General features: G+C 41.1%; 1 protein-coding gene across 3 annotated transcripts in view; it reads left to right on the forward strand.

The window, feature by feature from the left end:
* The window catches only part of LOC126203935 (microspherule protein 1), a 354,642-nt gene that overhangs the window by 48,210 nt on the left and 280,508 nt on the right, over positions 1-25,924 (forward strand). For all 3 annotated transcript variants that reach the window (XM_049938332.1, XM_049938331.1, XM_049938333.1), the window contains 3 exons: positions 3,466-3,684; positions 8,304-8,442; positions 8,554-8,677. In XM_049938332.1, coding sequence (XP_049794289.1) covers positions 3,466-3,684; positions 8,304-8,442; positions 8,554-8,677 — 482 coding nt within the window. The remainder of the gene's footprint in view (positions 1-3,465; positions 3,685-8,303; positions 8,443-8,553; positions 8,678-25,924) is intronic.

Below are 25,924 nucleotides of genomic sequence, written 5' to 3' on the forward strand. Positions count from 1 at the left end.
AATATCACCTATCCCACCAAAGGCCGGGCTACCTGTGAAATCAGCCATATGATCTACAATTTAAGCTGCAACCACTGTGTTGCATTCTATGTGGGCATGACAATTAACAAGCTGTCTGTCTGCATGAATGGCCATTGACAAACTGTGGCCAAGAAACAAGTGGACCACCATGCTGCTGAACACACTACCAAGCATGACATCCTTCATTTCAATGACTGCTTCACAGCCTTTGCCATATGGATCCTTCCCACAAACACCAGCTTTTCTGAATTGCACTGGTGGGAACTTTCCCTGCAATACATCCTATGTTCCCGTAACCCTCCTGGCCTCAATCTCCGTCAGCCACTGTCCTCACCCATCCAGCCCCTTCCCTGTTCCCATTCCAGCACTACACAGCCATCACTCCACCATAACTTCCAGTCTTTTTACTTCTGTCTTGTGTGTGTGTGTGTGTGTGTGTGTGTGTGTGTGTGTGTGTGTGTGTGTGTGTGTGTGTATTTTTGATGGAGGCCTTACTGGCCGAAACCTTTATTTATTTTTGACAGTCTTTTTGTTGTGCCTATCTGCAACTCAACATGTCCACTATATGGTGAGTGGCAACTTTCCTTTTCATAATACTGTTACATTCCATCCTGGATTTTACATTGTTTGAAAAATCATGTGAAAATTCACGCATGGTATAGATCTGTCTAAGATCTTGTAGTGTGTCTAGTGAGGACAGGAGGGTTACGGGAACATAGGATGTTGTCAATTTTTAAGTAGGGCTGGAGTTATGTATTTTCTTGAAATTTTCTCATCAGGAAAAAATCCTGCTTAAGAACTTTGCACAACATCCGTGGCAACACAGTGGGAGTTGACTGTGGCAGTGCAGTATCCATTGATGTGTTGCTATTTGGAGCAGTCCATCACACTTGCTGTCAGATGGCAACTAATTTAAGTCAGACCATAGCTTTTAATGTTTGGAACATAGAGGGATGGGACCATCATCAGAAAATTGAAGATATAGGAAATCAAAAGAAGATAGAGAAAACTCACTGATGTCATTACATAAATCAGTGAGTTGGGGGGGGGGGGGGGGACAATGTACAGGTAACAACCTGAAAGCAAAAGTTGTTGGGTCAAAAGCAAGAAGTATGTTTAAAGTAATTCTGAGAAAATGAAAGAAGTTGTCAGAAAGAGTTGAAAACATGGTTGGCGATTGATAATTTCATAGTTTTTACCCATTGTACTTCGTGCTTCCTGTTTCTGTCTTTCCACTTCTCCATATTAAGAAATGTTAATAGGAAAGCATTGCGCCATTGCTAGGCACACACAAAAGAGAAAGAAAACTTGTTGTTTTTTGGAATAATCCTTTTTCAGGCTAGAGCACGCATGCACTAGTGGCTCAGAGGCAGGTATCAAGTTCACTTGTTAGATATGCAGGAGGGAGTGATGGTAGGTGCATGGGCCAGGCACATGATACACAGGTGTGAAGCCAGTGGGATGCAGAACATGATGGACGAGTCATTGATTGGGAGCATGTGACTGGACAGAGAAGCGAGAAACTGTTGGGTGGAGGGTGTGGGGACAGTGAGTTAGCAGAGATTGAGGTCAACAGGTTTATGGGAGCGAAGGATGTGTTATGAGGATAACTCCCATCTGCATAGTTCAGAAAAGCTGGTGTTGGAGGGAAGGGTCCAGATGGCTCAGGTTGTGAAGCAGCCATTGAAATTTGATGTGCTGTGCTCAGCTGCACATTGTGCCACTGGGCAACCAACTTTATTCTTGGTAAAGTTTGGTGGTGGCCATTCATCCTGCTGGATGTGTGACTGGTCATCGTACCAACTTAAAAAACTGTACAGTGATTGCAGCAGATGTAGTATATGAATGGCCCCCTTAATACATGGCCATACCTTTCGTGGGGTAAGATGAGCCTGTGACAGGTCAGAGTAGGAAGTGTTGGGTGAGTGGATAGAGGAGGTCTTTCACCAGGATGTTCAACATGGATGTGATTCATATGGTGGTGGGTTTGGGAATGGATATGGCTTAGGGGTGGACCAGGATATTGTGTAGGATGGGTGAGCAATGGGGTATCATTTTAGGAGGGGTGGGGAAGATCTAGGGTAGGATATTCTTCATTTCTGGGCATGATGACAGAATCAGTCCTGGTGAAGGGTGTGGTTTAGTTGTTACAGTCCAGGGTGATGAGGGGGCACTCCTTTGTAACTAATTCTTGGGGGTAGTGAGAGGATTACAGGTGTGCGAGGATATGGCAGGAGAAATCTCTTTGCTGTGGAGACTAGGTTGGGGCGCGGGGGTTAGTGCCTGTTGGTGAAGACTGTCGTAAGACCTTCAGCATACTGGACAAGTGAGTTCTTGTCACTACAGACATGCCACCACATGTGACCAGGCTGCATGGAATGGAAGCAATTTCATTGTGTGGAAATGTATGGCAGCTGTTGAAATGCACATACTGTTGGTGGTAAGTGACTTTAACATGACCAGAGTTGTTGTTGATGCCATCAGAGAGGTGGTCAACATCCAGGAAGGTGGTGCATTAGGGTGACAATGACCAGGTGAGGCAGATTAGAGAGATTTTGAGGTTGTGGAGGAATGAGAATAGTGTGTTGTGGCTTGGATTCCAAATTGTGAAGGTATCGCCAGTAAACTTGAACCAGACAGGCGTTTGTGGTTTTGCGAAGCTATAAATGTTTCGTCTAGGTGACCAATAAAAAAAATTGGCATAGGAGGGTGCCATGCAGGTGCTCACAGCTCTACAATCACTGTACAGTTCTTTATTTTAGTATTACTACCAATGAGCTGTCCATCACAACGAACAGTCACCGCCAAACTGTGGCTGAGAGCACTGTATCCCAGCCAGCGGGACAACATGCAGCTGAGCACACTGTGCTAAATTTAAATGGCTGCTTCACAAACTGGGCCATCTGGACCCTTCCCTCCACTGCCATTTCTCCTCAATTTCATTGATGGGAGCTACCTTCACGACACATCTTTTGCTCTTGTAAATTTCCTGTCCTCAGTATCCATTAATCCATTGCATCCACACCCTCCACACAACACTTTCCCCGTGCTCTATCCTGTTATCCCCTCCAAATCTACATCACCTTGCTCACACGCTGCACCCCTCTGTCACTTGAGCACCATGTGCCTTGTCCATGCACCTGCCAATCCTCCCTCCTGGACTCCTAACCAGCAGACCCAGTGTCTCCCTCTGATCCACCAGATATCCAATTCAACACCTCTTCCTGACTTCTGCTCTGTCTCCTTCTCTCCAGCCCACCCTAATCAACTGGCCAAAATGCGATACCAGCATTGTGTGTCCAATTGGTACACACAACGCTTCTGCTGTCTGGTGGGGGTTCCTTTACTCCTGTATAGTGTGTGTGTGTGTGTGTGTGTGTGTGTGTGTGTGTGTGTGTGTGTATATCGACTCACTCGGTATCTTAGGAATGTGTTGTTTCACAGACCAGTGATTTGCGTACAGTGCACCGAGCTACTAAGTTCTCGTGCCGCTTCACTGTGCAAGAAATCCAGCAGCGCTGGTACGCCTTACTGTATGACCAAGCTGTGTCACGTGTCGCCGTGGCTGCCATGCGAAATCTCCACCCTGAAATCGTAGCAGCTGTTCGCAGCCGTGCTCTTTTTAGCAAGGCTGAAGAGCAGTTGCTGCAGACCATTAAATCGGTAAGTGCATTCTGTAGAACTGCCTTACAGATTGGCCTTTGTTGTTTATTTGTATTTTTTGAGCAAATTATGAGGTGTGAAAAGGATTTGTAGAAAAAACGCTTAATATAATATTGTTGAACTTAGCATCCATTTATCATACAGGAACAAATAGGGAAAGCTTATAGACAGTGCATTTAAAAAAAAAAATCATTGTATTCTTAGCTTTCAGCATTTTTAATATTCCTTTTGTCATGGGAAAAGAAAGCGAGGAAGAAAGTGTAAGGCAAATGTTCAGAAGGGTGAATGAAGTCACACTTAAGCTGTCCTCATACGGAAGGTGAGATCATTGGAGGATGAGGATCTGGTTAAGTTTTGTGATCTTATGGGGTGGAAGTTCACATTCCAGAGCATTGTGACGCATGAGAGACTGAGTAAGACACATAAGAGTTTTTGCTCTGTGGAGAGGAATGTGGCCTGTGAAACGAAATATTGCACTCTAGCCTGTATTTACAGTAATGCAGGAAAAATGGATTGCTACTTACCATAAAGAAGACACATTAAGTTGCAGACAGGCACAATTAAAAGACACCATTCATACACTCAAGCAAGCACTCCTCTTGTGTGCATGGCTACCTGAAGTAGCCACATAAGACCAAGAAAGCAAAACTGGATCAGATTACCCACTTTGGAGAATTAATTACCAACAAATAAAGATTTCTGTTTGAAAATGGTCATACAAGAATAATGGTCAAGTTAGAAAATGTTTGCAGGAGACAAATGAAGAACTGGTGAATATAGTGACTGACAGTATTACAGTTATGTCAGTTATGTTAATATTGTTACACTGTTACATAGTTTAAGAGCATGGTTTTTTATAATAGCCCAGTGAGTTAGTTGAAGTGAAACAGAAACAAATAAAAGTGTCACAAGAGTTGTCTTGTTGATCTTTGCTATATGCTAGTGACAAACCACAGTCTACTTAATATGCAACTTGCAGAATTCTTACGGTATTCCTCCTATATTTCTCCATTTTCTACTGATGCTAACTGCTGCCCATGAATTTTTTGTTTGAATGAGAATGAATAAAATAAAACACAAATTAATATTGTTGGATATGTTCGTTATTAAGAAAGTGTCATCAGAAATTTAATATTGTATTACTGGCAGAAGTAAGCCAATAGTTCCACTAAAAAGTATCTCATTGTTAGCAAAATTTGGAAAATTTATAGGGCAAGGTATATGTCCAGCTTCGCAACAATGAATAAGAATAAGTTTAAGAATTATATAATTGTTATACATTCTTTTATTATTATTATTATTATAAATTAGGAATTTAATAACATCAGTCCTACCTTCCCTTCCTGGGATAAAACTTGCACAATTACCTTGCAAACCTGACGAATAATATTGCATGTTGAGTTTTTTGATGTTCTATGGAAGTACATTAGAGTGGAGAAGGAATCCTCAGTGGCCAAAAATATGAAACTTCCTGGCAGATTAAAACTGTGTGCTGGACTGAGACTCGAACTCAGGACCTTTGCATTTCGCGGGCAAGTGCTCTACCGACTGAGCTACCCAAGCACGACTCACGCCCCGTCCTCACAGCTTTAATTCCGCCAGTACCTCATCTCCTACCTTCCAAACTTCACAGAAGCTCTCCTGCGAACCTTGGTCATTGCCAGCTGATCCTGCACTTACACATGTACATGCAGTCATGCCTCTACATGTGTCACTTGTGCATCCAACTATATGTGGATTTATAAAGAAATTATGTGTCCCATAATATGTAAAAAATTTAAAAAATACTGTCTCGTGATCAAATCAGGCAGACAGAGAGCAATCTTGCCATTCACCGGTCCCTGTTCCCTGGCATGTTCACATAGTCGAACTGATGCACAACACCAAATATTACATAACATACTTCTATAAAATGAATAAGGAAGTACTCAGACTTGGAGTTGCACATTCACTGCCACTCGCATGTGTAGTTTCCTGGTTCTCTATGCTGATAAGTGGAGTTGTTTCAACTTCCACAGTTTCTTCAAATGTAACATCATCCACCTCATAATCCTCAAAAGAAACAATAATTTCTCCTCCTTGATGACCTTTCAAATATATAACACATTTCTAAAGCAAAGTGAGCTACTTGTATATGTTATATACATTATAATCAAGATATCTTAGTGACTTAAAAAAATGTGTAAATCAAACTAAAAATAACAATTTTCTTTCCAGTGTCCTGATAGTGAAAATAAATGGCTGGAAATTAGCAAAGGGTATGAAGAAAAATGGAATTTCCCCAAATTTTTGGGTGCTGTAGACGAGAGGCACATTGACATTGTGGCACCACCCATAGTGGAACAGTTTATTTTAATCATAAAGACCACTTCAGCATTGTTTTGATAGCAATTGCTAATGCCACTTATAAAATAATTTATGGCAACATTGGCACACAAGGGTGGATTTCAGATGGTGGTGTACTAAAATACCCCACATTTTATAGTAAGTTAGAAAATAAAACACTAGATATATGACCACCAGCTCCTCTTCCTGGAGGAATAGGCCTGTTCCATATCTTTTCATAAGAGATGAAGCCTTTGGGCTTAGAATAAAATATCATTAAACTGTTTCCAGGTCTGACTTGCAAAAATAGTTGGCAATGCATTTATAATTATAGACTGTGTAGAACAAGAAGCGTTACTGAAAATGTGTTTGGTGTTAGAAGCTCTCTTTTCAGAACTTTGAGGAAAGAAATGCTGCTGAGTCCACAAAAGCCTACAGTCATGGTACTAGCTCATGTGTATGTAATAATTCTCATCAAAACAGAAAATCTCAAACTTATGTACCACCAGAGACACATGAAAGGAGGAGATGATGGGAACTTAATACATGGATCTTGGAGGGATAGTCCTACTTTGATGGGGCCACTACCAAGAACTGGTAGATCATCATCATTGTTAAATGACAATAGAAAAGAATATGCTGAATTCTTCTGCAGTATTCAGGGATCCATACCGTGACAGTTCAGGAAATAATTTCTTTACATAGCATAATTATTGTAAATACTGTTATTATGTAACATTGCACTTATGTAACATAGTGGCATATATATAATTCATAAAATAATGTAACAAATTTACAAACGGGTGCTACTTCCTGAGTGCTCCTATGAGACAGTGGTTTGTAACTGTTTCAGGAAATGGAGGCTTTCAAATGTGTACCAAATAGAGTTGTACACATTACTATCAGTGCTGCTAGTTCCTCTGCTACTTTTCTGCTTAGCCAGCTCCTCCTGACTGTATTGATTTTTTATATTGTGCCTTTTACCTTCATTATTTTTCTTAGGCACAGTGACTTGTTTCTCTTCCAATTTGTTAGACCATTTTTGACAATTTTTGTAGTCCATGGACTTCACATCCCAAATGCAGGGATGTAAGCATACTGTTTCAGTTAAATGAAGTGTGTTCTGTTTTGTCCAGCATCTCATTTCTGCTGAAGACTAATTTCCAAAATAATTACGAAGTAAGTGCGTGCACAACACATTAAGACTACCATGAGAGACACCGCCTTCACAGAACACTCGATATGAACTGTATACAAACAAAGCAGCAGACACCAAGAAAGGCTGGTACTCTGCAAGCGCAACTTCTGCTACTGTGAAGTGATAAACAAACATGGCAGCAGATGCCGAGGATGACTGGCACTGTGCAAACACAGCTTCTGTGGCTTGTCAAGTATATCCCAAAAGAACTACATACAAAATGTGTACGTGGCCAGGTCTGCATACGAGTTGTGTGAACTTTTGTATGAGATGATGTATTGCAACATGTCAAACTGACGTGCACGTACAAGTTGTTATACGTGTATCCCAGTGTAAATGTACCTGTTGGTCAACATTATATGTTTGAACCTTTTTTACAGCATGTGCACTTTGTTAAGCAACACTAACATTAACAAGTCGTGTGTGTTATCTTCAAAATGCTGTGTTTCCATTCCATGGTGGTAAAGTAGTGTGCTTTTTATACTGCCAAACACTCAATAGTGACTTAGAAAGCAGAGACTGCGTAGCAAACAAGGAGTCTAAATAGAAACAGCGTAAGTGGAAAACTATGTTTATCATGTAAGATAAATACAAAAAAATTAATTTGAAGCATTGCTCTACCAAAGAAAGTTCAGTTACAGGCAGTAAACTATTTCTGTTTCACAGGAAGTAATTGAAATATACAGCACCCCTTTGATTACCTACTTTACGGGATAGTGACACCCAGTTCTGTGCTGACAGTGCTTAATGTAAGCAACATAGGGAACTGTTGCATTTGAGACACAGGGTGAGATGGTTAGGGGGGTAACTTGGTCCCAGCTACCAGCCATAGCTGAAGCCACTTAGTGAACAGGAAATCGGATTACTGGCAGTGCCACAGAGATGACGGGATAAGTAGAGCCTGTGTTTCAGCATTCAGAGAGTGAAAATGAAGGGACAGCATGAGAGTCCTAAAGTCTAGAGATTTAGTAATGTCTTTCAGTTGTTACTTTGTCAATCTACTGCAATTGCTCCTGATTCAGTAATACTTCTGTTGTTATATGTGTTGTTATATAAGGCTTTGCAAAGTTACAAATCTTTCACGTATCTCACACAGGCTTCAAATCCCACAATTGACGTATTTCAAGAATTGCTGGAGCAAAATGCCCAAGTATTTTATCCAGCACGGACAGCAAAGTCACTTTACAATCACTGGAACTTGATGAAGCAGTATCATCTCCTACCTGATCAGACTGGTATGTTGGATTATTCTGTGCAACACCTCGGAAAGGCTTTCTGCTGTGACCTTTGTTTTGCAGTGTGCATTTTGAATGTTTTGATATGTTGAACTTTATTTATATTTGCAGTTCAAGCTGTTCCAAGGGGTGAGCATGTGTTAAACTTCTCAGATGCTGAAGATCTGATACAAGATGGTGATCTAGGAGATCCTCCAGATGAGGCAGTCGAATTTGAATTAGCGAGGTCTGATAGGTAAGTTTAGAGACTCGAGTACACTTATTTTACAGCTTCACCATTAGAATTGCAACACTGAGAAGAACCTTGCATTTCATGGATTTGTAGTGTATAATATGATAATGGTATTACTATCAGCACTTTTGAGCAGCACTTTGTGTCCCTGTGTAAATGCTGATGGTGGTAAAAAGAAGTGCACTTGAGGAAAAGTAAAAATGTTGTAGCCTAGACTACACAGTTAGCAAGTTGTAACTGACAGGTATCTCCGTGATTGACACAAATTTATTCACAGCAATATAAAAGAAATGCACCATAAATTTACAGTGCTTACAATTTAAAATGCCCATCACTTGAAAATGACTTCATGTAGGTGGCTGCCATTTTCCTTCACACACATTTAAAGTCTTTTACTGAAGTTAGACATCAGATCTTGCAGGACTGGAATTCGATTAATGTCCTCCTGAATTTGATCCTTCAATTGTTTGACATGAAATGTCAGATAAGATGTTCTGCAGCATGTTAATGGAATGCCGCGAGATGTGGCATGTGGACCTGTCTTGTTGGAAGAATGTGTTTGCAATTACAGGAAGATCAGCAAGCTTTTGCATAGGAAATGGTTAAACATGTAAATGTAACATTCTGTATTCACAGTAACAGCATTGATACGAATGTCTTCAAGAAAATAAAGCCAGATGATTCCAAACAATGATATGCCGCTTTCCGAATGTGAAGTGGTGTTCTGTGAAGCGTTTCAGGATTTTCATGTGGCCATATCTAAATTTTCCTTTTTCAGGATTTTCATGTGGCCATATATAAAGTTTTCCTTTTTAACAAAGTCTGACACCTAGTAATTGGCCTCATTGCTTATGATCAGATTGTAGCACAGGCCTGGCTTGTCATTTGCAAAAGCATAATCACTTTGGAAGGTCATTTACACTCTGTTTTTGCACTATGTGAATTTTGTGTGGGTGGTTTTACAGTTCCGTGCAATCCCATATGTCATATTGCAGTGCATGCTTGCGTGCAGAATGCATGGGACTTTAGCTGAAGGCTTCTTCCACTCTTGAAACATTATCTGCTGTACACAAAAGCTTCTCTCTTCCACTCCTCTTTCGTACCATATAACCCATTTCCTCAAAGTTCAGTGCCCATACTTCAATAGCACAGGCACACGGCAGTGGGCCATGACATGTGAGATTGTAATGAACTGTAATGAGCACAAAATATGTGCTGTACATCAACATAACTGACGTCACTTTTGTAAAACACCTTCATGGCAACAGCGCATTGTTAACCAGTCCACGCCATTTCGACTGAACATTTGTATCAGTGTCAATGGCAAAGGTTTGTTGTCAGGATGACACTACTCCCATTTCCTGATTCTTAACTTAATGTGCTATTTCCAGAATTGCCAAATCGAGGGTTCTTCTGCCTCAGCTGTTAGGTAAGGCCGTGCCACTGAGAACAACAGTGTGTAGGTGTATTAAATGGCAATGACATTACAAAAAGGACAAGTTGCTACTCACCATATAGAGGAGATGCTGAGTCACAGACAGGGACAACAGAAAGACTGCTATACAGTTTAGCTTTCAGCTAAAAGGCTTTCTTCTGGATTAGAAAATTATGTTTTATATAATGGAGTAGAAAACACACACATTCACACACATGCAACTCACACACATGACCACTGTCTCTGGCCACTGCAGCCAGACTGAGTTATAACTGTGCCTGATGGCAGCAGCAGTTTGTTGGTTGGATGAGGAAGAGTTGCAGTTGGGCAGGGAGGGGCAATAGCAAGGTGGGGTGGCAGATGGGGTGGTGCTTGGTGCTGCTTGTGGGAACACGGAGTGTGGGGCGGGGGGTAGTGGAGAAGTAGAGAAGGGAAAAAGGGACTAATGGATGTTTTCATTTAATAGAAGGCTATGTTGTGCTGGAATGGGTGCAGGTAAGAAGGTAGGTAAGTGAAGGACTCAGGGAGTAGAGATAGTTATGGCCAGGGATGGTAGGGGGAAGAGGGGGGTTACAGGAAAGGGTATACTGCAGGGAGAGTTCCCAGCTGCATAGTTCAGAAATGCAGGTTTTGTTTTTATGGAGCCACCTGCTATGAAGCAGTCACTGAAGCGAAGCACGTCCTGTTGGGCAGAATGTTCAACAACTGGGTGATCCAGCTGTCTCTTGGCCATAGTTTGTTAGTAGCCATTTGTGCAGACAGACAGCTTGTTAGTTGTCATGGTAAGCAGCACTGTGGTTGCAGCTTAGTTTGTAGACCACATGACTTTTCATAGGTAGCCCTACCTTTGATGGGATGGAAGATGTCTCTGACTGAACTGGAGTAGGTGGTGGTGGTGGTGGTGGGAGGGTGTTAGGGATATGAGCCATGAGGCAAGGGGGTGGGAAGAAGAATGGATGAGATAGTCCTCATTTCGGGACTTGATAAAATACAGCCTAAACACTGACAAAGAATGTTATTCAGTTGCACCAACCCTTGGTGGTAAGAACTCACAAGGGGAGTGCTCCTTTGGGACCAGACAGTGGGTATGTGGGAGGTGGTAGATGACGGGAGAGACATGTTATGCAAGATCCATTTCTGTACAATGTTGGGTGGGTAATTTCGGTCTGTGGATGTCACAGTTAGATCCTCAATATATTTGGAGACGGACTACTCAACAATGCAGATTTGCAGTCATGGATTGCTAGGCTGTATCAAAGGGACTTCTCGTTATGGACTGGGTGGCAGCTGTCAAAATGGAGATTTGATGTGGGTAGAGTATTTACATAGCAGTCTTTGAGGTGGAGGTCAACATTGAGGAAGGTGGCTTAATGGGCTGAGTAGGGCCTGGTGAAGTGATTTGGGGAGAAGGTGTTGAGGTCCTGGAGGATTATGGATAGGGTTTCCTCACCCTCGGTCCAGATCGTGAAGATGTCATTAATGAATATGAGCCAGGTGAGGGGTTTGGGATTCTGGCTGGTTAGAAAGGATTCCTCCTCATGGCTCCATGTGGGTGCTCATTGGTATAGCACTAATTTTTCGTAGGTGATGCCTTAAAAGGAGAAATGCTTGTGGGTGAGGATGTAGTTGGTCATCGTGATCAGGAAGGAGACTGTAGTTTTGGAGTCAGTCTGTCATTGTGGAAGTAGCATTCAGTAGTGGCAAGGCCATTGCCATTATGATTGATTTCTTTTTGTGGAAGAGTAGGTTACGAGTAATAGACTGAAGGTGTTGATCCATAAGAGCAGAGGTGCTCTCAGTGAGGACATAGTAACCAATCACAATGAAGTGCTCTGCGTGGTTGGATTTATGTAATTTAGGAAGCGTGTAGAAAATAGGAGTATGGGGAGTGATAGGGGTGGTGTGTGTGTGTGTGTGTGTGTGTGTGTGTGTGTGTGTGTGTGTGTGAGAGAGAGAGAGAGAGAGAGAGAGAGAGAGAGAGAGAGAGAGAGAGAGAGAGAGACTTGGATAAGGTTCTGGGATGGGCCTAGGGATTTGAGGGGAAATTGGAGATCCTGTTGGATTTCAGGAATGTATCACTATAGCAGGGTTTCTAGGTGGACGAATCTGACAGCTGTCAGAGTCCCTGTACCAGGTAATCATTGCGGTTCAAAACCGTACTGGCAGAGCCTTTGTTGGTGGTGAAAAAGTGTTTCCTCTGTAGGAACCGGGAGAAGTATAGAAGGTCTACCATGAGTCCAGCATGATAGAATTTGAGAGTGGGGAAAAAGGTAATGCCTTTGGGAAAGACATACTTTTGTGGTACTAAGGCTTTTATAGGTAAGGTTCACTGTGTTTTGGTTCTGGATTCTGTATGGTGGTAAGAGGTAGTTTCTGAAGGCGTGGTGAATGTAGTCAGGCAGAGTTTGACTGTGAGGGCATGTGGGGGAGATTTGGGGCTCTCATAGAAGTAGTGGATAATGATAATCCAAGCTAGGAATAGTGTTGGATTGTAAAGTTTTTTGTGGTGGTGATGTGCATGCTGCTCTAGTTCCTCGAGGTGAGGACTTATGTGAGGAGTACAAGAATTTTGATTGCACATCAGGAGAATTTTATGGATGTAGAGGAATTATTGCAAGGAGGTTTGGGCCTGATTTGAATGGTTTTGCATGACTAGGTGGGTGAGGGATGTGGGCTGATGGGATTTGAACAGGTAGAGGTGATTGTGGAAGGTGGGGTTGTAGCTGGAGGTAGGGAATTTGGTGGTAAGGCCATTGTGGGGGGATTCCATCAGCTAGGAAAAAATGCAGGAACAGTATGTAGAACTGGATTCTGGCTAGGGATAGGGAAATTTTTGTAAGGAAGGGTCTATAGTGGAGGGTAAAAAATGAATAGAAATATGTTGCAAAATCTCATACAGATATTCAAAAATGGTGATGTAACCAACTTGGACAGCATGGTGGAGTTATTAAAACTGTCTAAAATTGATCAGTACTTGCCACCCGATGGCTTGTAAGCTGTGAGTGGCTGCGACAATCCAAACACCATGAAGAAGCCACTCCCTGGAAGCGATCGCTGCATCACAGCAGTTCTCATTGGTGCTTCATATTAAGATCCTCATATTACACCGTGTGCCTTGTGATGAAACTGCCACCTCGGACCCGGACTACTCTTGGTTTCTGTAATTCTGTACTTCTTGTTCATGTTTTTTCTATCCAGTGTGTATGGAATAATGAGTGTTAGTAAGTGTAAATGTCAACAGTGGCGATGTGCTTAGATTTCTGTGACATCATGGACCTGGAACTGCTGCAGCAGTGGTTGGCACAACAACACAAATAGTGTCAGTTGGATAGGCAGTTAATGGAGCTATAGCGTCAGCACTTGGTTTTACCAGAACTGTCGGCGTTGTTGGTTAGAGGTGACTTGCCACCTGCTTTTCCTAAGTTTCCCTCCTTTGTGGGTGGTGTTGACAGTGGGACACGTATTTCCAGTGCCTCAACCATCATTTTGCAGTGTACCAGGTAAACGACACTGATCAGAAGCGATCATTCTTTTCTGTCATGGTCCTCTCAGGATGTGTTAGCTTTGCTCCACAATTGTCTCCTATAATGAATCCCAATACTTTGTCATTTCATGGTATTTGCACTGTGAAAGCCAGCCTCAGGTATCGTGTGCTAGGTAGGAATTCTGTCAGCGAGAAAAGTTGCCGTCAATGTTGTAAGGACTAGGTCACTGAGCTTCGTGGCCACAGTTCTTGTTGTACTTTCATCTGCTTGGCACACACTTGGTGAAAATCGTGTGCTGTTTCTATGATTAGGGATTCGCATCTTCATGCGTTCGGTCTCCCTGGATATTCCATTTCAAGGCATTGATGTTTTGACCACCTCCTTTTCAGAGTTGCTCTCTCCAGGTTTGTATCTGGTGGCATCTGTAAAGGTATGGCTTCACTTGAAGCTAGGTTCGGCCCCATGGTTTCACAGGCACACCCATTTCCTCACGTCCTCTGGCACTGGATATGAAAGTGCATGCACGAGCTGTGTACCTGCCGATCCTTTTTGGATGAAATTCTTAAAATCGTTACGGCTTTTGAACTCGAATGGGACTTGCACTGTGGAAGAAAGTTTTGTTTTGCCACATCAGTTAGGCCGGCAGAACACATGCCAGAAGCGTGAACCCAGAAAACTGCAGCACACCCAGCATTCCGAGTAAGCAACTTGTTATCGACAGTCATTCAGAGTTTGACAGTGACAGGTTAAGTGTTCCCCGTCGTAGTTTCTTTTTGGAGGTTGCAGCTCTCTCCCTTTGTGGCAAGCACATACGGCAGCCTCACCTTGTGTCATGCCCTCAGTGTTTCTCTTGGCATTCGCACTTGCACTGTCCACACAGTAGCATAGTGACGTCGTGGCTGTGCACACGGAGTCGTCTTATCCAGCTGTCGCCATTCACACTATTGACACAGTGCTTCACCTGACATCAGGGAAACCTGTCAAGCTGCTACTCGTGCTGCATGTGATGGGTCAGGTCCTACCTTTCCAGGTGGATACTGATGTCTCATCTTTGATCAGTGGTTCTACCTATGTGATGGTGGGCTCCTCTACTGTACCCATTTCAGAGTAAGATCATGGCCTATGGTGGTCATGAAATTCTGATGAAGGTTTTTTTTTTTCCCCAAAGGGGCTCTTATATAAAAATATGTCCTGCATGCTTTCCTATTTGAAGGTTTCTTCTGGCACTGTGGAAGACATTTTTGGGTTAGATGTCTTAAAATAATTTTGATTTTCCATTTCTGTAAGCATGTGTTTGGTCTCTCTGGGTATTCCATTTCAAGGCATTGAAGTTTTGACCACCTCCTTTTCAGAGTTGTTCTCTCCAGGTTTGAGAATAAGTTTTGACACTGGAAGGAATAGTTACAGAATTAATTATGACAAGATTGTTTGTTAGAACGAAGAAGGAGAAGAAATGGGGACAGCACACAAATCATGGAAAAATATGACAATTCCAAATTTACATAAAAATTTCGTACGAGTACTTTTCAATTTCCTTCTTGAGAAGCTGGAGCATATGAATAAAACAAAGCTTTTTGCTTGTAGTGGGCCTAAAGACATTTAATATTGGTACTTTGTGAATTATGTTCTGTCATGTTATAAAAATGACCATTTGTGTGAAAACAGTCTCATTTCCAGAATGCAGGGTTCGCAGGACAGCTTCTGTTAAGTTTGGAAGGTAGGAGACGAGGTACTGGTAGAAGTAAAGCTGTGTGGACGGGGCGTGAGTCGTGCTTGGGTAGTTCAGTTGGTAGAGCACTTGCCCGCGAAAGGCAAAGGTCCCGAGTTCGAGTCTCGGTCTGGCACACAGTTTTAATCTGCCAGGAAGTTTCACAGTCTCATTTATTCGGTGTGTGTTACAATTGCTGCAATATTAGACAGGCCTATTTCATTCTATCTAGCAGACAGTGACAAAATAGATGTAATCAGATTGAGAAATCATATCAATCTTTGGTACTGTTTGTATTAACACTTTTTCAGTATTAGACGACAACATTTCATTTTTCCATTAAGCAACTTTGATGAGGTAATAGATTCTTTCACAAAAAGGAAAACACGCTATGTAAAGCTGTAGCAAGATTAGAGAGAAAAAAAAATGCTAGGACTTAAGGATTGAAGAAATATGTACTGTATTGCTTGTCTCTTGTCTTTACTGGTTTTATGTATCCTATATTTAATCTTATGTCACACAAAACAGTAAGTTATTAGCTAATAGGTAATAAAGAGTGCAAATTTTCTGAAGAGTTCTTGTTCTCCCAGTTACAAATAATCCTATCCAGTATTAATTGTGAGTCTATTTTTTAAGATGGGCAGTATGTCAAACCGGCCGACTGGGAGCAGGAAAGGCACCACAGGACATTTTAGTTTCCATTGTCCTGAATATAGTTTGATGGCATCCATTACAAAATATACATGTTCGAATTCCATGGAGCGAAATACAGTGATGTGCGATAGAAGAATGTGAGAAGTCGATTGTTTGTCCTACCTGAAATGCTCGAGATGGGCGGGGGGGGGGGGGGGGGCAGTATCTAGTATTGCCCCGGTTTGGAAATGTCATAGTCCGGGGCTGTTGAACAGAGCAGTCTTCAGTTGTAGTGGGGAGGTGGGTAGTTTCCACGTGACTAGTGTTTACATTTAGTGATTTTGCTTTTTCTGTGGCCGGGAGCTGTCAAGTGAATTAAAATACATTCACATAATTGTGGAAGGCTAAAATGTTATTAGTTTCAGATTTTATTTTATTTCCACGTTTCTGACAGTCAAGCATTAATCACCTTGCAGAACAATGAAGTTATTTTTGTTGGTTTGTTAAAGAATTTGGCTTTTATTAATCTCTTCCTCTAAGGCAGTCATTTTCTTTGAAACAAAGTGTTCAATTCGGCACCATTGGCTAGTTTCAACTGTTTGCTGCTTTTCAAGTGCACATTTTCATCTTCTAGCATGTTTGGCATTATGCCATAATAAAGAACCAAGCATGAGATAATACAGAAGAAAATTTACATTTGAATTTGGGCATGTGAATTTGCACTTTAAGCCGAATTATGGATTTTACTATGGTTCACAAAATTCCAGTGCTCTTGGAGTATCCTCTGATGTCTTGTTTCTTCTATGACATAATGTAAGACCTATTAATGTTTTACACGAATCAACATACGGGCTTGTTGTGTCGTCATAGCTGTGCAAGCGTGGTGAAGCCCGTTATCTGGCACACTCTGGCAACTGCTGAAACGAACCTATTTCTTACAGGTCGCAGGAAAATACTGCGAGAATTTTGAGCCCAGAAGATCATACATTTATGTCCGTATTAAAAATTTTGCTGGCGCATTTGTGTGATGTATCCCAAAGTGCAGCACGCTCAAAAAAGATCAACATTATATGTGAAAACTTACCTTCTCTTGCAGTTTATTAATCTTAGAGACCAATATTATATGTGAAAGCTCTGCTTTTCTTGTAGCAACACTTGTCTGTTAATTTAAACTATTAACTTTTCCTATTTATGTGTTTGCACTGCTTAACAGTGGTGTTGCTATCGGCTGACTACATCACGTGTCCTATGCTCTGAATATCCACTGTCATCGGCTGGTGAGATGACATGACATGAGCTATATGCTCTGAATATCTGATGTCATTGGCTGGCGAGATCACGTGACGTGAGCTATGAGTGGCTTACAAAAGAGCATCGCTATCTCGATTTCAATTCTTCGGAAAGTAACGTGTGGTGTTTGGTGGAATTAGAATTTAATCTTTCATAATACGAAAATATGCAGCGGACAAATATCTTTCTAAAGCGTGTTTTTTTCCCCTGAGTTTCATTTTATAAAGTGGAAATTCTACGCTGGTGTATAAAACCACAACCATTCAAAGGACTAATAAGTTTTACAATTCTGAGGAAAGGTATACTGTCACTTAGCACGGGAAAAGCATATTTTCACCCAGGAGAAAGTGTACTTTTAACCAGGAAAAGTGTGGAAATTTTATTTCCTTGACTGCGTATACACCCTCTAATATGAAAGTCCAGTTATCTGCACAATCTGGCTTGCTGTAGACTGTGGCAATTCCTGGAGGGTGTCTTCTCTTGTGTTCGAGGTATTGCACTATATCTGCACCCGTGGCCTAGCAGTAAACAGTGCATCGTTTGAATGCAACATCTCATGTTGGAAGCCACTCATTGCATAAATTTTTATAGTGCCTTTTGTCTGAATGCTGAAGTCTTTAGCATAACGATAGCACAGCGACAATGTATTTCGCTTTCCAACACACCAGTAATAATAGTTCTGTCCAGTAACATTGTTTGAATGACTTCGTGGCAGACTGTCTGCCTCTGAATGCCACACACATCACGACTCTTTGGCAGTTGCTTATACCCGGCAGTGGCTGCCACAGTGGTGCTCCATTCTCTCACACTTTGTTGAAAGCATCAGGTACTGCTCATCACTCTGGAGAGTAAAAAATGCTTTACTGTTGTTGAGTGATGCTCAACAAAAAAGTGTAAGATTTGCATTTCATCCTCAGCAGCAACAGCTTCAGCTGATCCATTTTTATATGATGAGTATTGTATTACATAAGACATGACTGTGGCTCCAAATTAATTACGTAGTTTGTGACCATTCTGGCTACCTTACTTCAGTGCTTAACATTATTCTTAATGGTTTATATCTTACTTATTTCCCTTTAGAAATAATTCTTCGTGCAATTTTTTACTCAGGAATTTGTATGTTTTCATCAAGCCACACTGGGTAACTGTGATGTAATGAATTTGACTGTTGTGGGTTTAATTTCTTGCGGTAAATGTATGCAATAAACTGTGTGAATGCCTTGCAGATCATGCTCTGTGACAATGCAGGCACAAAGTACATTTTGAGCTCCACTTCTGTATTCATGGTGAACTTAATGCTGATCAAAAGTGGTATTTGAGCTATTCAATTAGATTTAAACTAACAGAACTGCCTATTTTTTGAAAGTACGCAGAGTGGGAGGAAGTTGCTAATGTCAGTGTCAGCAAATGCATACCGGACTGCCTAATTGCTGTGTCACAGATTTAGCACAGAAGAACCATATTCACTTCATAACTCTTCCCTGTCATGTGGGCCCTGCGTGACAAACAGAACTCAAATTTGTATGGTTGACAGGTCAGATTTCTTAGAGACATTTGCATAGTGAAGAAGCTTGGTGTTTACAAAGCAGACACCTATGACCGTTAACACAGGTTATGGAGTGGAGCTTGTGAGAAGACTTACTATGTAAAAAATTTTTTTTTTTCAGGTTTTGTTAAATAATTTCTCCCACAATTTGCAGTTGCATTAAATAAAGTGGAAAATAATAATGTAGAGTGCACTGGTCTGCACTACAATTAAAGCTAAAACTCACGCCGTCATCATATGATAAGATGCACTTGAGACCCCTGCGCTAAAGAGATGGTTCAGGGTGTAGGCCTCTCGATTTAGTATTTTGCAACGTTAAAGATAAGAAATGGTGTTAATAGCGTATGGAGTAAAACCATTGAAATTTGTATCTAAGTGTCTCATCTTACACGAAGATTGCGTAGAATAAGTCATCGAAGTCAAAGAGAATTCCAAATGAATTTCGCAGAAAGATTCAGGACCACATGCAGAAGTGCACTACCCCAGGATTCCCAAATATTTGCAACAATGTTATGTGCAGTAATTGCTCCTGGATATGTTATGATGGATAATTCTAAAACACATCATATGAGCAGGTCATTCCTTGCCTGAATTTTGACTTTCACCATTGTGACCCAATCAGCCTGAATGCAGAACTGCTGAGTGTCTTAATTTATAGTGTGACATTGGATAACAAATGACAAAAACCTTTTTTCATGTGATATATTTACAAATTACAAATTTTTGCATTTTTTCCTTTGTTTGTACTGTAAAACCTTGCTTCTTGCCAAACTTCACGGTTCAAGTCCAATGGCAAGTGCCCTATATAAACCCGCCCAGCTAGCTGTGCAATTTAACGCACGGCTTCCCGAGCGGGAAGGCATGCCAGTCCCCGGCACGAATCCACCTCACGGATTAGTGTTGAGGTCTGGTGTGCCAGCCAGCCTGTGGGTGGTATCTATAGCAGTTTTCCATCTACCTCAGTGAATGCGGACTGGTTCCTCTTATTCCACCTCAGTTACACTATGTCGGTGATTGCTGTGCAAGCACTGTCTCCATGTATCCATACACCATAATTACTCTACCACGCAAACATTTGGGACTCCACTCATCTGCTATGAGACATTCCAAGAGAAGGGGGGGAGGGGGGGGGTATCCACTGGATTCAGTGTGGGGCACCGGTGGGCTGGGTTGACTGATGTGGCCCCTTGTAGGATTGTGAACCACTGAGGGCTACGGCAAGGACGAATCCTCTCCGTCATTTCTAGGTCCCCGCTTTAAAATACACAATACACACTACATGTATCGATAAGTGAGTTTGCGAGCATCAAAATACGTAACAAAAATGGCATTGACTTAGAAGCTTCAGTTTTTTGCACCACCGAGGGACCATAGACCTCAGATGTGACAAAATTTCAACTTGATACATCTACCTGTTCCATAGAAAAGGGTTTTCAAGAGTTGGACTGACAGACGGGCAACAAAGTGATCCTATAAGGAATCCAGTTTTACCTTCTCAAGAACAGAACAATAAAAAGAAAAAATACTGAAGTGATACGCATTGATTGTCCAGTGACATCGAACCAATAAATACTCAGCAACACTGCCGAGTCTCAACTGCTTGACCAATATGAAGAACTTCACAGACAGCTCATAATGTCCTCACTGGTATCCACAGCCTGCTCCAGCCAGCCCTCAGTGGAGCTACACTACCAGATGCCAGTCCAAGAGACAGCTACAAACTGACGGTAGATAACACAAGTGAAAAATACGAATGAGTTGCACCCTTGCACTGTTCGGCTTGCAGTGAAAACTTATTTTAACTAGATACAAAATAATAAATCAAATTTTGGATTCACAGGGAAAAATTGAATGTATGACTGCTGAAGTAGAAACAGAACAGACAAATGTACAGTTGTGCACTTCCATACGTTTCTCATTCCCAGGTCTACCATAGGTAATGCATACTAACAAGCTTGATCATCGTTTCCACGATTTATCCTGTATTTTTTGATGCCGAGATGATGAACAAAATACAGATTCGGGTCGTCGATTGTTGCTTTGAGCCTCTTTGGACACTGTTTCTTGTTTTGTTGGTGATGTAACACGGCATTCACAATGTGGGTGACTGTTGCTACTCCTGTGAGGTTGCCAGGAAACATGTGACACAGTGTTAACATACGTCACGTAACTTGTGGTGGTTAGCATAGCAAAAGAAAGTGATATGATGCAGGTTTTGCAGAAAGATTGAAACTGATTTCAAAAGAATTTACCATTTTAGTAAGGGAGCACTTTACAGTGCTGCAGAGAACACTCTCCGGTTGCCATAATTGTAGCTGAAGTAGACAGGTCGCAACACAAAAAGTGAGAGTTGGTCTAGCTTATGCGTGAAACGACCTTTATGGAATAAAATAGTTTACTTTACTAATGCAGTGTGATACCTTAGGTGGGAATTATTCAGAACATTTCATTGACATGGTAGGGAAAAGCCACGTGAATTTAGCAGGATCAATCAGTCCCACACCTGAAAATCACTTTCATGACAACAGAGTTGCAAAACAGTGTCCCTGCTAAAGTGTTGCAAAATCTTGATCAAATTAAAGTTAGTCATAAATTGAATGGGACCTCATGTAGCAAGATATTTTATCGATTCTTATTACACCTCCATAGTAATTCCCATAGGAATATGCTGTTATTTTTGCACTAACGACACCCTTAGGAGCAATCTGGTGGTAAATCGGGAGGAAACTGTACCAACATGAGGGCAGTGTGTCAACACAGCCCATGGTCAAGATGGTACACATGCTGCTCTCATTATTGGTTTATTTTTGTCAGTCTGAAGTTACTGAAAACTGAAAGGCTCTTTCACAAGATGCTGTTCGCATTTACTGGCAAAGCTACCTGAGTGACTACCCAATAAACATTATGTGTAGATGAAAGCTGTCGTTCTTTTGATGTATATATGTAAACGGGAGGGCAATAAACTGTAGTGGAATTAAGCCAGGTGATGCAGAGGGAGTTTTGCATGTAGGCAGCAAAATACCTGATGGTGGCTGAAGAAAAGCAGATAAAAAATCTAGACTGACACAAGTGAGAACAGCCTTTTTCAAAACATAAGTATGCTGATATCAAAGATAAATTTCACTGTTAGGAAGACTTTACTGAAAGTATTTGTCTGCCTTCCTGCTGTTATTTAATGGTGTATGTTGTTGTCAGTACCCATAAGCATTACCCATGATCAGAGTAACAGAAATAGGATAACCACTCACAGGGGTATTGTTCAGCTTTTCTACTGGCCACACCATGTATCTGAAACCTGCAGAGCACAGTGTCTCACTGTCAGGCTAGACTGGACACCTTTACTGTCTATTAACACAGTACAACATGGAAAGAAACAAAGTGCTACCAACTTCTTATCTATAGATGTGAAGTCGAGAAACCACCCCAGCACTGTCAGACTATTTTAGATAATTTGGATGACTATATTGTTGCTGATTTATTTATCTCTTATGCTTATATGCTGTGTTCAACAATCTAACAAAAAGGTGCCATTTAGTATGCGATGTACTATTGCAAATGAATTAGCCTATCATGATAATGTTACAAAAAAGTCTTTTTGTATATAAAACAAACTATTCCACATTGTCACAAATTAACAGGATATTACACACCTTTGGCTTGAGTTTGGTTTGTCTCTACATTCACATTCATACTGAAGCAGCATTACAAGACTGCCAAAAAAGTATACAAACGTAGCAGTAGAGGTAGATGTGAAACAAAATCCAGCTAACAAATCATTCTATGCCACAATAAGTCAATAAAAATGAAAGGAGCTGAAAAAGTAGACACTAAGAAGTGTGCAATTCATCAAGTTTTTCGTCTTTAGATTTACAGGGTAGAGAATCTAAAGTAGCGACAGAACTTATGGGAGAGAAGAAGTTGTCCTAAAATTTCTTTACTGATTGTCGATCTGCCTGCTGGCGGTTCTTTCACGGAAGGGGTCAGATTCTTGCCTCCAGCAAGATTAGGACCTAAAATTAACGCTCTCTTCCGCTTGAAGAGCAAACACTTTCCAACTAAGGTAACATATAAATGCTTCTAACAGTGCTTTATTATTGTCCAGTCACAGCTAAGACAGCATTTGCATTGTAAATGGTGAAGTAAGCTGCAGTTTCTGTTGGAACAATCTTCATGGACACAACAATTTGCTACCTCTACATCATCCCTTCAGTGAGAATAATGCAAAATATTTAATCTAAATGACAAGACAATATGAGTGAATTGACCAGGGTAAGTAATTAGACAGTCACATAGTTGCCAAACATGTTCTACAATGTTGCCAGTTCTCCATCAAACTACCGACAGGCAGAATACAGCTGCTCAGCCAATGTGAATCTTTAACTGGCTGGCATGAGGAAAGATTGCATGTCAAAGACATGCCAGTGCCAGCTGTAGAATTTCTTAGCATAGTCCAATGAGTTTTATTTACATTTCTGTAATTATGATTTGTATCTAATGTGTAGTTTCAAATAATATTCAGATACACTTACTGCAACTCTAATATCATAAATAAACAGCAGGGAAAATTAGTTCCGTGGTTCCCCTCCTCTGTGGCTGTTGTAGGTATTTTTTGTTTTTCCATTTTAACTAAACTGCTAACAGAAAAACTAATTCACTGGAAGTGATTCGCTTTTGTAGAATTGCCAGATACAATTAACATTATGAGCAGATAACATTCATGTTATTATTATACACTTGAAATAGTTATCCTTATGAATGCTTGCATTGTCGCCACTTGCAGTATGTAATAACACAAAAGAAAAGACAACATAATACTGTTTGTCAGTTTTTGTATTCGCTAATTGAATGTCATAATTAAGTTGCGTCAAACCTATAGTTTCAAGTCACTAAATCAAATTGTGCAAGGGAATTTTTCACAGTGTCTGGGAAAACATGACTCAAAAGCTTTGAAGATAACTAAATTAGTGAATCGGCGAAGTGGAAGCTCGACACCTGATTCAGGTGACCTGAAAGGAGAAGCAGTTGTGATGAGACTCTGAAACACAAAACAAAAAGAGCTGACAGTAATGTGTCAAACTCATCATTCTTAAGTGAAACCGTCATTCAGTCCATAAAAAAAGAAAGATCCGCAAAGTATCGTCTACCCACAATAATTAAAATATAACCCCTGGTGATGCTTTTTCAATAATAGTGAAAAGTAGCTTTTCAGTTTTCAGTCAGCTTAAGACAGAGGAATCAAAGCAATGAGAAGAGGTTACTCTACATGAGCATGGGATGGAATTTCTATGGGATATGTCGCAGTTGGTACATTTTGCTCGTAGTTTATTTCTGTTATCCTACTCTAATAAGCCCTTTAGGCTATCATAACATTCATATGTGAATTATAAAGGTGTAATTGTTAAAACAAACAGCTATTTTTTCAAACACTGAAGCACTTGCAGTTGGATCTGATTCATGGACAACATTAACGGTAATTTCATTTCACTTGGATGCTATTGGAAAATCTTAATAACGTTTTCAAGATACTCACGGTGTATTTCAACTTGTCTCCTGAGCCAGTTGCTCATCAGTTCTTGCTCCACTGAAAAGTTGAGTGTCACTTAAATAGAGTGAAACCAGAAGGGCAAATAGGCATGGAGTTTAGACATCTCACTTTTTACATGACTGTGGAATAAGTTAAACATTGGGAAGGCAATGAATTTTGAATATGAGGTTGACATAAATTAAACATTTCAAGATGAAACCCAAATCATGCTAACAGCACAGTTTCAATTTTTTGTGCTCTGTGTTCAAATCCAATGTAATCGGGTTATATTTTTCCTTTTGTTGTCATGGAAGTATAAGATATCAGTGACATCAGTCTTTTTGTGACATGAAGGATTGCTTTGGAATATTTACAAAATAATTAAGTTTTCCAAATGTTATTAAATTGGCTTAATCATCACACACCGTATACATCATAGCCCCACAGAAACTGGTATAGGCATGCGTATTCAAATACAGAGAGATGTAAACAGGCAGAAGACGGCACTGTGGTCGGCATTATCTGTATAAGACAGTAAGTGTCTGGCGCATTTTTAGATCGGTTACAGCTGCTACAATGGCAGATTATCAAGATTTAAGTGAGTTTGAACACGGTGTTATAGTCGGCACATTAGCATTGGGACACAGCACCTCCAAGGTAGTAATGAACTGGGGGGTTTCCCGTATGACCATTTCATGAGTGTACTGTGAGTATCTGAAATCCAGGAAAACAATAAATCTCTGACATTGCTGCGGCTGGAAAAATATCCTGGAACAACAGGACCAATGACGACTGAAGAGAATCGTTCAACATGACAGAAGTTCAACCCTTCCGCAAGTTGCTGTAGATTTCAATGCTGGGACATCAACAAGTGTCAGCTTGTGAACCGTTCAACGAAACATCATCAGTATGTGCTTTTGGAGCTGAAGGTCCACATGTGTACCCTCGATGACTGCATGACACAAAGCTTTAGGCCTTGCCTGAGCCTGCCAACGCCAACATTATATTGTTGATTACTGGAAATATGTTGCCTGATTAGATGAGTCTGGTTTAAAATTGTATCGAGCGGATGGACGTGTATGGATAAGGAGACAACCTCATGAATCTGTGGACCCTGCATGTCAGCAGAGGTCTGTTCAATCTGGTGGAGGCCCTGTAATGGTGTGGGGCATGTGCAGTTGGAGAGATATGGGGCCCCTGATATGCCTAGATACGACTCTGACAGGTGACGTGTACCTAAGCATCCTGTCTGATCACCTGCTTCCATGCATGTCCATTGAGCACTCCGATGGACTTGGGCAATTCCAGGAGGAGAAGGGACACCCCCACACATCCAGAATTACTGCAGAGCGGCTCCAGGAACACTCTTCTGAGCTTAAAAACTTCTGCTGGCCACCAAACTCCCCAGATATGAACATTATTGAGCATATCTGGGATACCTTGAAACGTGCTGTTCAGAAGAGATCTCCACCTTCTTGTACTCTTTCGGATTTATGGACAGCCCTGCTGGATTCGTAGTGTCAGTTCCCTTCAGCACTGCTTCAGACATTAGTCAAGTCAACGCCATGTCACATTGCAGCACTTCTTAACTCAACCGCCAGCTCACCATGCGTTCGAGCAACTTGCAAA

Source organism: Schistocerca nitens, chromosome 9 (genome assembly GCF_023898315.1).
Source record: "Schistocerca nitens isolate TAMUIC-IGC-003100 chromosome 9, iqSchNite1.1, whole genome shotgun sequence".
Classification (NCBI taxonomy): Eukaryota; Metazoa; Arthropoda; class Insecta; order Orthoptera; family Acrididae; genus Schistocerca; species Schistocerca nitens.